The 13387-nt window shown below is 48.3% G+C and overlaps 1 protein-coding gene across 5 annotated transcripts in view; it reads right to left on the minus strand.

The window, feature by feature from the left end:
* Window positions 1–5402: 5402 nt before the first annotated feature.
* The window catches only part of CTIF (cap binding complex dependent translation initiation factor), a 159527-nt gene continuing 151542 nt past the window's right edge, over window positions 5403–13387 (minus strand). For all 5 annotated transcript variants that reach the window (XM_071732233.1, XM_071732237.1, XM_071732236.1 and 2 more), the window contains 2 exons: window positions 12531–12584; window positions 5403–10094 (listed from right to left, as the gene is read on the minus strand). In XM_071732233.1, coding sequence (XP_071588334.1) covers window positions 9879–10094; window positions 12531–12584 — 270 coding nt within the window. In that variant the 3' untranslated portion in view covers window positions 5403–9878. The remainder of the gene's footprint in view (window positions 10095–12530; window positions 12585–13387) is intronic.

Consider the following 13387-nt stretch of genomic DNA (forward strand, 5'->3'; position numbering starts at 1 on the left):
TGAGAAGGCAAAGCTGAGATGGGTGAGATAAAAAAAAAAAACCAAAACAAAACAACCCTCTGCAGAGCTGGATTCCTCTTCTGCCAGTTCTGAGATCCCATCTGACACCTCAGAAAAGAAACCAAGAGGTGAGAGACCCTGAGGACCTGGGGTGACCTTGTGAGGCTGGGGAGGATGGACAATGCTTGGTGGCCAAAGCTGCAGCTCCCGTGATCAGGGAGTGAACAGGGCACTCGAAGCAATGCCAGAAAGTGGGTCATTGGCTGGAGATCAAAACTTGTCCCTAAAAGCCACCCCGAGGCAGCAGGGTCAGGAAGCTGCCCATGGGGTCAAGTTACTGTGGGTCAAACACTGACGTAGGGTCAAGAAACTCCTTGTGACCCCCCATCCCATGCCTTGGTGGTCCTACATGGTGGGTGCAAATCCCCCCCCTGGTGACATCTGTCTGAGGTGGGGTTGGGGTTTGAAGACACCCGGGTGACAGGAAGGGACAGAGGTCACCAGTTGTCCCCTGGAGACCTCGGCTGAGCAGCCGGGGTGGAAAGTGCGGTGGTGCCCTGTGGTCTGGGCTCCCTTCCAGGCTTGTCATGGGACTCCCAGCAAATCCCTTGGGGCAATCCGATCTCCGGGACGCCTGGGCACCTCTCCCACCCTCCAGCAGGTTGGGTTTTCCATGGGTGAAGGTGCCAAAGTTCATTGAAAGCCTTGGTGACTCGGGTGTGCCCAACGTGGGTCAGCCAACGAGGAGGAAAGGCACCAAGGTGCAATAGGGATCAAGCCACTGTGTCCTGGGTGTATCCAACTTGGGGGTTGACAAATCCCACTGGGATGATCCATGATTTGTAATCCATCCTATGTAAACACCAGAGGCTTTCATAGAGTCTTTCAGGTTGGCAAAGATCCTTGGGATCATCGAGCCCAAGCTTCATCCCTACTCTTACGAAGTTCTCCCCTAAACCATCTCCCCCCAAAAACACATCCAGGGATGGTGACTCAACCACCTCCCAGGACAGCCTATTTTCTTGCTGCTGGTAGATGTTAGCTGGTTTTATTTCATGGAGCAGTCAGACTCGATGATGAAACTCTGTCTGAGGCTTCATGGAGACAAATGACACATGTTTCCCAGTAGTCCTTGAATGGCTATCAAATGTGTCATAGTTAGGAGCCAGCCTGGAGGGACTTTTTCTCCAGTAGCTCCTATTCCAGGAAATGAGTCTGCCCCTTTCGTGCCTTCCCTCAATGTGTCAGTGATCCAGGAGGCATCTTTGTTAAAATTAGAAGGTCCATTTTGGTCAAGTTTCTACTAACTCTTGAGTAATTTAGGAGGTGAAATAACCCCACGCTGAAAGCCTCCCGGCTGTTCTGGGAAGAGATGATCAGCTGGTTGGGAAACACGGGGAGTGATGTGATGTCACTGTCCCTTTCCAGTCCCAATGTGAAACACTCACCACCATGTCCTTGCATCAGCTCCCGTGGTCCAGAGGGGACCATCACCCCCTGAGTGAGTTGCACAGCCCCAGAAGTGCTCTCTGAACCACCCACACACATCTGTATGGGTGCCAGCAGCTTGCACAACCCCTGGAGCCAGGGTCAGGGATGTGGAGCATGGCTCCAGCTCCCAGGTCTGTTGGCACACATTCAGGTGAGCAAATTCATCCCCACACCAGGGAGGCCAAATGAAAACTGAGAATCAGGAGTGGCTGGAGGATCCCTATGAGCCCCTTGGTGATGCTGGCCTGGAGGTCCAGCCAGTTGGCACGGCACCAAAAGGAAGAAATTTTTTATGCTGAGGGTGGAGAGACCCTGGCCCAGGTTTCCCAGAGAGGTGGGGGATGCCCCGTCCCTGGAACCATTCCAGGTCAGGTTGGATGGGGCTCTGAGCAACCTGATCCAGTTGGAGATGGTTGGACAAGGTGGCCTTGAAAAATGTCCTTTTCAACCCAAATCCATCCTATGATCCTATGAAAACCATGACAAAATATTCCTGAAGCATCCATAGCGTGGAGTCGTGTGGTCCTTTGGCACTGTGTACCCACCCAAACCACTCCAGTTTTCTCCTTTACCTTCCCATCCTGGATTGGGCTGGGAAAGATCCAAGGCTGAAAACATGGGAAAGGCTCTGTCAGCTCTGGTCTACCCCAAGGATCATAAAATAAATGACCGTGACAGTATTTGGGCTACCACATCACCATCCGGAACTGAAAAGACTGAGAGAAGAGCTTTGAAAATACTGCTAGAAAAGCCTTTCCATGCAGATGAAGCAAACTCCAGTAAAATCACAGAAAAAAACACAAGTAATAGAAAACCCAAACCCTGTGCCCCTCCCTCTCCCCTCCCTCTCTCCACATGAACTCTTTCGAACTTGGAAAAACCAAAACAAACCAGGGCTGAGTTCAGCCTCAGTTCAAGTTGTAGATAAAGTTCAACCTACTTCTAATTTTATCCCAATGGTTCCCACCAGGAAACAGGCTCTGGAGCGATACCACAGGGAGAAGTCAGTCCTGACCTTCTCCCTTTCACCAACCCTCCTGGGTGTCCTCCGAAACCTTCTGCTCCATCAGCTGCCACATCCAGGTGAGACAACAAACATGAGGCCACACGTCCCAGACACCCCATGGGGACATGTCCTGGAGGTGACCTGCTTCATCATCATCCTCTGGGGCTGGTTGTCACCTGATGTATCCAACCAGGGAACCACCCTGGACTTGCTCAGGTGTCCAAGTGAGGTCTGCAGGTGGACTTGAGTCTCCTCAAAGCTCCTCTGGGGTTTGGTTATTATTTTTTTTTTTTATTGCTTCCCTTAGGAGCAGTGCTTTGAAGCAGAACCATGGGGAAAAATAGGTGGGGAAGGGGGTAATCAGGGGAGGAACTGGGAGGCAGTGGGTTGGAGTAGGAGGAGCAAGGGGACATGAGGGTCCCTGCCACCTCCTGGTAGCGGCGATTGCCGGTGAGATTTTGGGATGACCCACTCATGATGTTTGCTGCAGGAGAAAGAGCTAAAAAAAGGGGAAAAAAGCCCTCATGCAAGTCCACCAGGAGTCTAAACTGGAGATGTAGGGACTGAGGATGGTTGCTTGTCCCCAGAAGGGTGAGTGAAGATGGGAAGTGGCACAAGGACAATTCAGCATCCCTGAGGAGGAGACCCTGGGTGCAGAAAGCCAAGGTGCAGGATGTGTCCATGAAGTGACTGTAAAACCCATTGTGAAGTCTCCACATAGAACACAAGCCCTCCCCCAAATAGAATTGTAGATTCATGGAATCAGAATGATTTGGGTTGGAACGGACCTCCAAAGGTCACCCAGTCCAACCCTCACCTAGATCAGGGTGCTCAGAGCCTCCTCAAGCCTCACCTTGAGTATCCCCAGGGATGAGGCCTCACCCACCACCCATGAAATGCTTCCTGGCCCTGAAAAAAAAAAAAAAAAAAAAAAAAAAAAAAAAAAGCAAGATTTCAGAACAAAATCTTGTTTTGTTAAAAAAAAAAAAGCAAAAAAAAAAAAAAGCAAACAAACCATCTTTCAAAAGAAGAGCAGCGCAGACCTGGGAGCTGAGGATTGGATTTCTCCTCTGAGTTGTAAAATCCAGCCCTGGGGATAGAAGCTACCTTAGCTGTAAAACAATCCACCAGCAGGATTTCACAACCTTCATCATCTTTCTCTCCCCAGAGCAACATTTTACAGGCTTTGCCCTCAAACCAGTTTTTCATCAGACGACGTGATTACCACCAGACAGGTTTTTTTGGTAACCCCATTCCCTCTGTAGATTTTTTTCCTCCCACCCTTATGCTGTGCAGACACTCCCAGAAAGTTGGAGAGGGACTTTCTGTAAGGTCGTGGAGTGATGGGATGAGGGGGAGTGGTTTCAAACTGAAAGAGGGGAGGTTGAGATGAGATCTCAGGAGGAAATTCTTTGTTATGAGGGTGCTGAGCCCCTGTGCCAGGTTTCCCAGAGAAGCTGTGGCTGCCCCATCCCTGGCAGTGTCTCAGGTCAGGTTGGATGGGGCTTGGAGCAACCTGGGCTGGTGGGAGGTGTCCCTGCCCATGGAAAGGGGGTGGGAATGGAGGAGCTTTGAGGTCCCTTCCAACCCAAACCAGTCTGAGTATGATTTCATGAGTGTCTGCATGTGCTGAGAGGTGGAGAAAGATACTCCATGAGGCTTCCTGGTGTCTTGGACTTGTGCAAGGTCCAAATGTGTGGTTATGGAGACCATTGCCAGACTCCTGTGGGGAATGCTGGGCCACATGCGTGTCCTGTGGCTTTCTTCTGGGTTTTACCTGGGGGATTCTGGGATGCACATCAGCTGCTCCTTCATGGAGAGGCATTCATAGAATTCCAAACTAGTTTGGGTTGAAGGGATCCTAGAGATCATTTAGTTCCAACCTCCCTGCCGTGGGCAGGGAGACCTCCCACTTGTTCTCCTGGGCATGGAGATGCTGAACAAGCACCCTTCTCTTACCTTTAAAAATAATAATAATGAGCTGTGCAAGGGTCTTGCATTTCTTGGCACACAGCCCCATGCTCTAGGTGAGCCATGAGTGGCATCTGCCTGGTGGGGTCTTCCCCAGGTGTCAACCACAGCCAAAATATCTGTCATTGGCACCTTTTTCTCCATGGGATAAAACCCCGAGACGATCCTGATCAGTATTTACAACTCCCTGCCTTGACAACATCTCCTCAAGTCCCCGTGGTTTTTCTATACACTGGGTTAACCCTCCTCTTCTGGGGCCCAAAGCTGCAGACTTCCCTGGCCATGGGTGTCTCTGATGCCAAAATGGGCACAAACCACTCCCCTCCAGTGACCCTCAGGGCCAACACACGCAGTTCAACTGCCCCAGAATTTAATTGGCTTAATAGGAGAGTTTTCCAGAGGAGACTCCTCAGAAAAAGTGCATTTTGAATTTTTAGAATGGAGTAAAAGGCAGAAGTGGTTTGTGAGCTGGTAGCATTGGGTGCAAGGGATGTGATAAATGAGAGGGCCCTCCAACAACCCCCCCCAAGATCCAGCCAAGGTAGGACACCAAAAGATGGATGATTCTTGTGGGACAGGGATCAGGGACTGGATTGTCCCGGTTGCCAAGCCAGGAAAGGGGCTCAACCCCAATCCATCACCCCTGGACCTCCAAGCCCTTTGTCTGGGGCTTCATCCTCACCCCAGAGATGAGGATGAGGATGATGAGACAGGGAGAGGAATCAACCCCAACCAGGGCTGCAACACCATGAAGGATCCACCCCAGCTCCAGGGCAGGATCCCTCCCTCTGCTCCCTTCCCAAGCAGCCACCATTAGGGATATTTTCATCCCTCCCCTCCTTATCTTCCTTTTCTTCCACCCTAAACAAAAAAAAAACCCCAAGTCTCCCCCAGAGCAGCAGCAGTGCCTACCCACAAAGAGATGGGGGAAATGTCAAGCTTGAAACATTTATTACTCAGATGATGCATTTTTAGAGCATACAGTGGGGCTGGATGTTCCAGAAACAAAGACTGAATCTCCACAAAGAGTTTTTTATTCGCTCCCTTGTTTTAACAGTCTCTGAAATGCTGAAAATGATGAGTTTGTCTTTTCACTAGTATGAATATCTAGTCCTTATCCTCCCCCCAAAAACCTTTTTCCTTCGTTTTTTTTCTTTTAAAGCGCTTAGTTTAACAAATATGATTAAATTAAAAATGTTGCTTTTTTTTTTGTTTGTTTCAAATGCAAATAAATAGGTTAAAAAAAAAAAAAAAGATAATAATGAGTTGCTATAGTGCTAACTTCTGCAGGACACCACAGCTCCCTTGGTTACCCACAGTGGGCTATGCAACCCTCTGTGTTGTTTCTCCTGCAAAATAAAAAATACTGAGAGTATCACCATGATTGGCTAATAGCTAACACCAAGAGCAAGGTTAGTGTAGAGCCATAAAATACCCAGAAGGGAAAAAAATATTATAATAATTAAAAAAAAATTAAAAATAATATATATAAGATTTTGAGAGACTTCCGAGTGAGGGATGGTAGAAAAATAAGCAAGAAAATAAATCATAAGTTATTCTGACAAGTTTGCCTTCAAAGCCATCAATCATGCCAAGAATAGATATTAATTAATCTCCCATGGGGGGAAGAGGGGAATGAAGCAAATTGCTTCATTTTCCCTTTTTTCCACCCCCCCTCCCCATTTTCACTTCACCTCCACATACAGGAGATTTCTCCACAACGGGGGTGAAAACCCTCATGGGGAAAGCAAGCAAGTCACTTCATGGGTAGCAAAAAAAGAACAACCAACCCCAAACCTCTTCAGTTTGGAAAGAATTTCACCAGGAATGAGGTGAAGTTGACGCTGGGGAGTCAGCAAACCCTCTCTGCATCCACAGGGTGGGCCAGCACGGCGGTGCTGCAGAGCATCATTCCTCTTGCAAATCCTAAAGCCACTTGCCTTTAGGCTAGCCCAAGGTTTGGCCCCACAAATATTTGGCCCAAGGAGGTGTTTTTTTTTTCCCCTTGGTTGATGAAGCCTTCCAGGAAAAAAAAAAAAATGTATTAAAACCCCAGGTGGATATGTTTATGGAGCAGCCAAGAGGGATGGCTCTGGATGGTTCCAGAGGGGGAGGTGTAGCTGGTGGCTTCACACCTTCTAAAATGGATGTTGTAGAATTAACACTCTTTGGTGACTGTTTCTAAAGAAAACAAACAAATAAAAACCCCAAAAATATCCAAAAGAAGCCACCAAAAAAAAAAAAAGGAGAAAACACTCAATGACATCCTTAGGTGCTTTCACCAGGAATCCCAGAAATTCAGCGCTGATCCTGCTCCATCAAATGACCTTGTGGGACCTTGTGGTACCTCTTTTCCCAACATGGTTATTGATGTCACACACTCACTGGCTTCCTTCGGATAGACTTTGGGAAGATACCAGGGGCAGCATGTAATTTGGGGGAAAAAGAACCCCGTTTTTTGGTCAATGTTTTGCTTCTCGTGTCTGAACGGAGCGACCGGTGTATCCAAGTTGGGTGAACGCACTTTAATAGTGGGGAGAAATGGCAAGACATCAAAAAGCCCCAATGGATTTCACATAAGAGTCCTTCAGTGGGAGAAATCCTGGTGTTGGAAGGGCCAAACCCCATCGTTGGGGGGTTGCAGGACTGCATCCAAGTGGGAAAACTGAATAAACCCTCATGGCTGGCAGGGAAAAGCTTAAGCAGAAATACTGCCACAAGACTTCCACTTTGCTTCTGAATGGCACCTGATGCCCTGCTGGGTGAAAATTCTGATTTTTAGAAGCAAAACGCCCAGTTCTCTGGGTTTTCTCTTGCATTTCTTCTTTTTCTTTTATTTCTTCCTTCTTTTTCTTTTATTTTTTCTTTTTCTTCTGTTATTTGTGTCTTCTTTAGCTATATCCCGAGAGAAAATTCCCTGGGGAAGAGAAAAGCTGCAGGGGCTGGAGGAGTGGTCTGGATTGCTGCTGGCAGGACTCCTGGCACCCCAACCCATAATTGTGTCCCTCCTATAGGACTTTTCTGTCCTTTAAAAAAGAAAACCAAGATAAAACTGATTTTCAGGTCTTCCCCCAGACGGACGCTGAGCTCGGGTGTGCCGTGCGTTAAATCCCCTTCTCCTTTTCTCCTTGAGAACCCAGGGAGCAGGAAAATCCAAGAGGAATGGGTACAACCCCAGGCATTAAAATACTGCTGGGCTTTGCCACCTTAATCAAGTTCCTCTGCTCATTAATACTATCAAACCTCGTTGCTCCTAATGAAGCTGACTCCACCCAAGGCACCTTCTCCGCACAAAGCTCCTGGGCTCCAATCCACAAAGCTGGAATTCTTTTTTCCAGACAGGTCCAATGTATCCAGGAATAATTTTGCTGCTTGCTGGGTCGACAGGGAAATGGAAGCTCCTGGTTCCAGCTTGCTCCATGTGAAGATTTGAACCCATACCAGCAGCCAACTGGATGAAAACTCAAAGTAATACAGAGAGAATGGTTTGGGTTGGAAGGGACCTTAAAGATCATCTTGTTCCCACCATGGCAGGGACACCTTCTACTAGACCAGGTTGCTCCATCCAACCTGGCTTTGAACACCTCCATGGAGGGGGGGAGGAGAACTTGAACTGCAGCATCAGGACTCTCATCTCCGGTGACACAACACATTTTTCTGCTGAAAATTTCTGCCCTTTGAAATTTTGCAGTGAAAGCTTCTTCCTCACCACTGACAGACCAACACATTCATAAGGCACCCGAGAACATCCTGCACATCCAAAGAGGTTGGGGTGAAACAGCTCTTCTCTACAAGCCACCAGAAACTCAACGTTCTTCTTGAAAAAAAGGGGTTTGAGCTGCTGAGTTCAGACCCAGGCAGGGTCTGTAAAAGCACCAGGAGTGATTTAGTGGGTAAAAGCATTATTAAACAAGCAAATGAAGAGACTACTAAAGTCTTGGTCATGATTTGGGATGTGGTGTGTCCCTCTGTCCCAGCCTCCTCATCCTTCAGGCATCTCCTCACCCAAGTGGCATCTTGACATCCTTCCCCACAACCATCCTCTCCCTCTGGATGCTCCAAAACAGAGCAACCCGGGGATGCCCAAGCAAAATTTCCCCCTCTGAAAGTGTCACCCATCCCTTGAGGACACGGTGCCACCAACCACAGGACAGAGGGGCTCTGGTGCACCTCACACTTAGAAACACGGAGTAGTAAATTCAACTAGTTGGAAGCCAGGCTCAAAACTTCTATTTTTGGCTTTTCCTATTTTTTTTTCCTCTGCTTTTTCCTTTTTTTTTTTTTTTTTCCTTTCTCCTTCTTTCTTTTTGCTGTTCACACCTTGTCTTCTCTTTCCCAGTTTCCAAGGAAAAAACATCAAACCTTCATTTCTCCCTCATCCTATACATTATTAGGCCCAACTTTAAGGGGCCTGGATTTAATTGTATAATTACAACCATGACAATAATTACAGTAAAGCACTCCTTCAATGGAAACAACAACAACGAAAGAAGAAATCATTAAAAAAAATAAAATAGATGGGTTATAGTGGTTGAGGGATAACGGTGACTTGAGCAGCAAGAGCCATAGAGCTCCCAGCTCAGAGGACACATTTCTCAACCCATCAAGGAGGTTACTGGCAAGATGATGGAGGCTTCTGCAGTGGACTCCTTTAAAATACTCCTTCTGCTTCAGCATCTTCATGTGAACCCAGCAGCCAGCTGGTGGGAAGGCATCGTGTTCTCCATCCCCAAGCTTTTCCTAAGGAGAAAACCCACCAAGGCTCGAGAGAAATGAAAACACACAGTGCAAATAAGAAAAGTCATCCCACTCTCCCATCCAAGGGCTGGGAGGACATGGAAAGTCAAAGACAAGAAGAGGAGGGGGTGGAAAAAAAAAATCCTGAATGCTCAACAAAGCCACCAATGATGAGTGCTCGGTGTGGTGTGTGTCTGGCTTTGTCCTCCCAAGACATCTGCTGCCTGCTGGCCAGGACACGGCAGGAGGATGGAGTGAAAACAATACTAACCCCCACTTGGATTCAGGGATTTTTGTTGTTTGTTTTGTTGCTTCTTTTTTTTTTTGTTTTTTTTTCCTGTTTGATTTGTTGTTTTTTTTTTTTTTAGCCCCCCCTCCCAAATTCTCTGACTTCTTTTAAAGCCAAACAATAACCCAGTGGGACGCGTGGCTGCTTGCTGGAGCAACGAGTTGAAAAATAAAATAAAATAAAATAACAGAAACCCCAAAACCACGGTGAGGTGGCACTTGGCAATGTGGCTGGAAAAAGAAACATGCTTCTCCCTCCCCACCCCACAAACAGATTCTCGAGCATGCTGGGGTTTGGTCTGCTGGGGGCTTGAAGCTCTCGCCGGATCCCGTCAAGGTGCGCGTCTTCTCCTCATCCCTTCCCACCCCACCTTGCCCTGCCCCCTCAAGCTGTCAGTTTCTGGATGGTTTTGTTGTAGTACTGCGTGATGGTGGGAGTCAGGGGGTTCCAGTTGTTGGCGTGCAGCTCGATGACCTCCAGGAGCAGGGACCTTGTCAGCATGGACTCGGAGGGACAGAGCATCTTGTCCCGTGCTATCGCCAACAGCTCCGTCATCATCTCGGGCAGCTGCTCCTCCAGCAGTCGGCCAGTGCTCTGCAGCTGTCAGGAGAAGAGAGAGGTCAACCAGAGAATCATTTGGGTTGGAAAACACCTTCAGGATCATCCAGTCCAACCATTAACCCAGCACTGAGAAGTTCGCCGCTCACCCATGGCCCTCAAAGCCCTATGAAAGCAGTGGAGTTAAGAGTGCAAAATGTCATTCACTGGAGTGCTTCCTGGAAGAATTTGGGGAGGGGGTTCTCACAAAATCATAGAATTATAGAATGATTTTGGTTGGAAAAGACCCTGAAGATCATCCAGTTCCAACCCTTAACCCAGCACTGCCAAGGCCACCACTGCCCCATGGCCCTCAGCACCACCAAGACAAGAAATCAGCTGTTGGTTTGCTGAGCAAGGACCTACAAAACCTGTTTGGTTTCTCAGCCACTCATTCTCTCTTTTTTTTTCCATCAGAAGGGCCATAAAACCTGAGAGCAGGAGAACCACCAACCCTGTCACCAGGAGACACACACTGCAACCAGCAGCCACTGCTGGATCAACCCTGCCTTAGGCAGTTACAGATTCAGAGAATCATTTCGGGTGGAAAAAACCCTGAAAATCATTGAATCCAACCCTTAACCCAGCACTGCCAAGGCCACCACTGCCCCGTGTCCCTCAGCACCACATCTCCAGGGCTTGGAAATCCCTCCAGGAATGATGGGGACTCCAGCCCTGCCCTGGGCAGCCTGGGCCAGGCCCTGACAACCCTTGCCAGACAGAAATTCTTCCCAAGCTCCAATCTAAACCTCCAGCTCAATTCCTCTTCTCCCATCCCTTCTTCCTTGGGAGCAGAGCCCGACCCCCCCTGGCTCCAACCTCCTCTCAGGGGGTTGCAGAGAGCCAGAAGCTCTCCCCTCAGCCTCCTTTGCTCCAGGATCTGGACTTCTCTGGTCTCTCCAGACCCTTCCCCAGCTCCATTCCCTTCTCTGGACACACTCCAACCCCTCAATGTCCTTCTTGTAGTCAGGAGAAGAGGAGGTCACCCATGGCATAGTGATTCCTTTGGTGTCCCATCCAACTTGAGATACTATTCTCTGATATTAAAACATTTTTGTAGCCAGGTTCCACCCCTCCAGCCCTCCCCTGCTCCATGTGGCTGGGAAGGCAGACAAGCTTGAAGGCATCCTGGCTTTGGAAAATCAAAAGGACCCCACAGGAGTCTCCAAGAACCCAACATGAAGGGTGAGGTTTTCCAAAGTGCCCGCGCCGGGTGGCTGGAGGAGTGAAATGGTTCAGCTCCCACTGACTTCAAAGGCAGCCAGGCTGGATTACTTTTGAAAAAGAAATATATATATAGATAAAAACCCCAAAACTAAAGCTATCCCACCTCCAAATCATGCTATTGCCAAAACAAAGTGCAGGCTGTGATGTGGTCTCCCTACTGCCTACCTGGCCTGTCATTTACTCGCTGATTCAGAGCTGTCAGTGACTCCCAGTCATTAATGGGAACAAGAGGAGGCCTCCTGTATGCATAATAAATCCTGCCCTGTCACACCACTCCTCTGAGGAAAGCCAAGGATTTCTTTTTAAAAAAAAAAAAATTACTCCTTGGAAAAACTTCCTGGAGCAGCAGAAGCTTCAGGTGATCCCACAGAGGAGAAAGTCCAAGCTTGGAGTGGACAGCAACGAGTCCACTACCCTGGAAAGGTTGTGGGGCTTGACCACAGAGTTCCTAAAGCTTTAAAAAAAATACATTAAAAAGTAAATTTAAAATTAAATTTCCAAAAACTTAAAAAATTCCAATTCTTCTCCTTGGCTGCCTGTTGTTTTGCTGGATTTCCAGCAGTCAGGCTGCCACTTCTCTGAAGGCAAGGATCCATCCCTGTGAGCCAGTCACTTCCCAAGAGCAGTCCTGCATCCAGCTCTGGGATTCTCAGCACAGGAAAGACATGGAGCTGTTGGGATTGGTCCAGAGAAGGCCCAACAAGATGTTCAGAGGGCTGGAGGAGCTCTGCTGTGAGGACAGGCTGAGAGAGCTGGGGTTGTGCAGCCTGGAGAAGAGAAGGATCTGGGGAGACCTTGGTAGGGAAGCCACAGTAGGGCTTAGAAGAAAGACAAGGAGAGGCTTCTGAGGACAGGATGGGTTTAAACTGAAAGAGGGGAGAGTAGAAGGTAGAAATTTTTATGCTGAGGGTGGTGAGACCCTGGCCCAGGTTTCCCAGAGAGGTGGGAGATGCCCCCATCCCTGGAACCATTCCAGGTCAGGTTGGATGGGGCTCTGAGCAACCTGATCCAGTTGGAGATGTCCCTGGGGATGGACTGGATGGACTTGAAAGGTCCCTTCCCACCCAAACCATTCTGTGGTTCTGTAATACAAAGGGGCAATGTGTCTGTTTGGCTTTGGAAACATCCAACAGGTTCTTGGCATGTGTGTAACCAGGAACACAAGGGGCAGCACAAGGAGGAGCAGGGTGGGTGGTGCAGGTGGTTCCCTACCTCCATGGAGCAGCAAAGCACAGCATCTTCCTTCACATCCTGAGATTGCAGCAACTGCAAAAGAGAGAAGGCAGAGATGCTGAGAAATACATGACCTCCTCCCTCCTTTCTTCCACCTCTTCATCCAGCCTGGCTTCTGCCTCTTTCAGGAGGAAAGGGCAGAAAAATCTGGAAGAGGGGAGGAAGGAGATTAGCTGAACCAAAAAATTAAGACAAAACACGGAGGCAAAGGGTGTCACCAAGTATATCTGGCTGCTGAGAGCCAGCAAGCAGGGGCAGAACACAGAGAATTTTGATTCACAGATTCAGAAAGATTTAATTTTTATTTAGGTTACATTGCTTCTTTTTATTAATTAATTTATTTATTTTTTTAATCCCAGGTCAGGCAAGGAGAAAATGCACTCATTTCATATCCCCAGCAATTCAATCCAACCAACTTTTGAGCAGCACAGCCCTGGGAGTGGCTTTTGGGAAGGACTCTGCCCAAGAGGCAGCCACCTACCACCAAAGCTCCTTGTCCTCACTGGGACACTCTTCTAACAACCACAAAATTACCCCCTGGGGAAGCATTATGTCCAGGACAGACCATAATTAATAAGGCTCCTTCTAGACTGGTGACACAGTGTGATGGGTTGGAGGGAAATGATGGTGTCTTACATGCACCAACTCCAACCCTGCTCAGCTCTCCAGGAAATTTGTATTAAAAAAAAAATGAGCTTGTAACCACAAGCAACATTCAATAGAGACCCAAAATGTTGCTATGCAGGGGGTGGGATGGTGAAGGGAGATGCTCATCCCTCTTGGTTCAGACTCAAAGGGTGCAGAGAGGGTTGATGACCCAGCAACAGCAAAGTGTA

This window comes from Heliangelus exortis, chromosome Z (genome assembly GCF_036169615.1).
Source record: "Heliangelus exortis chromosome Z, bHelExo1.hap1, whole genome shotgun sequence".
Lineage (NCBI taxonomy): Eukaryota > Metazoa > Chordata > Aves > Apodiformes > Trochilidae > Heliangelus > Heliangelus exortis.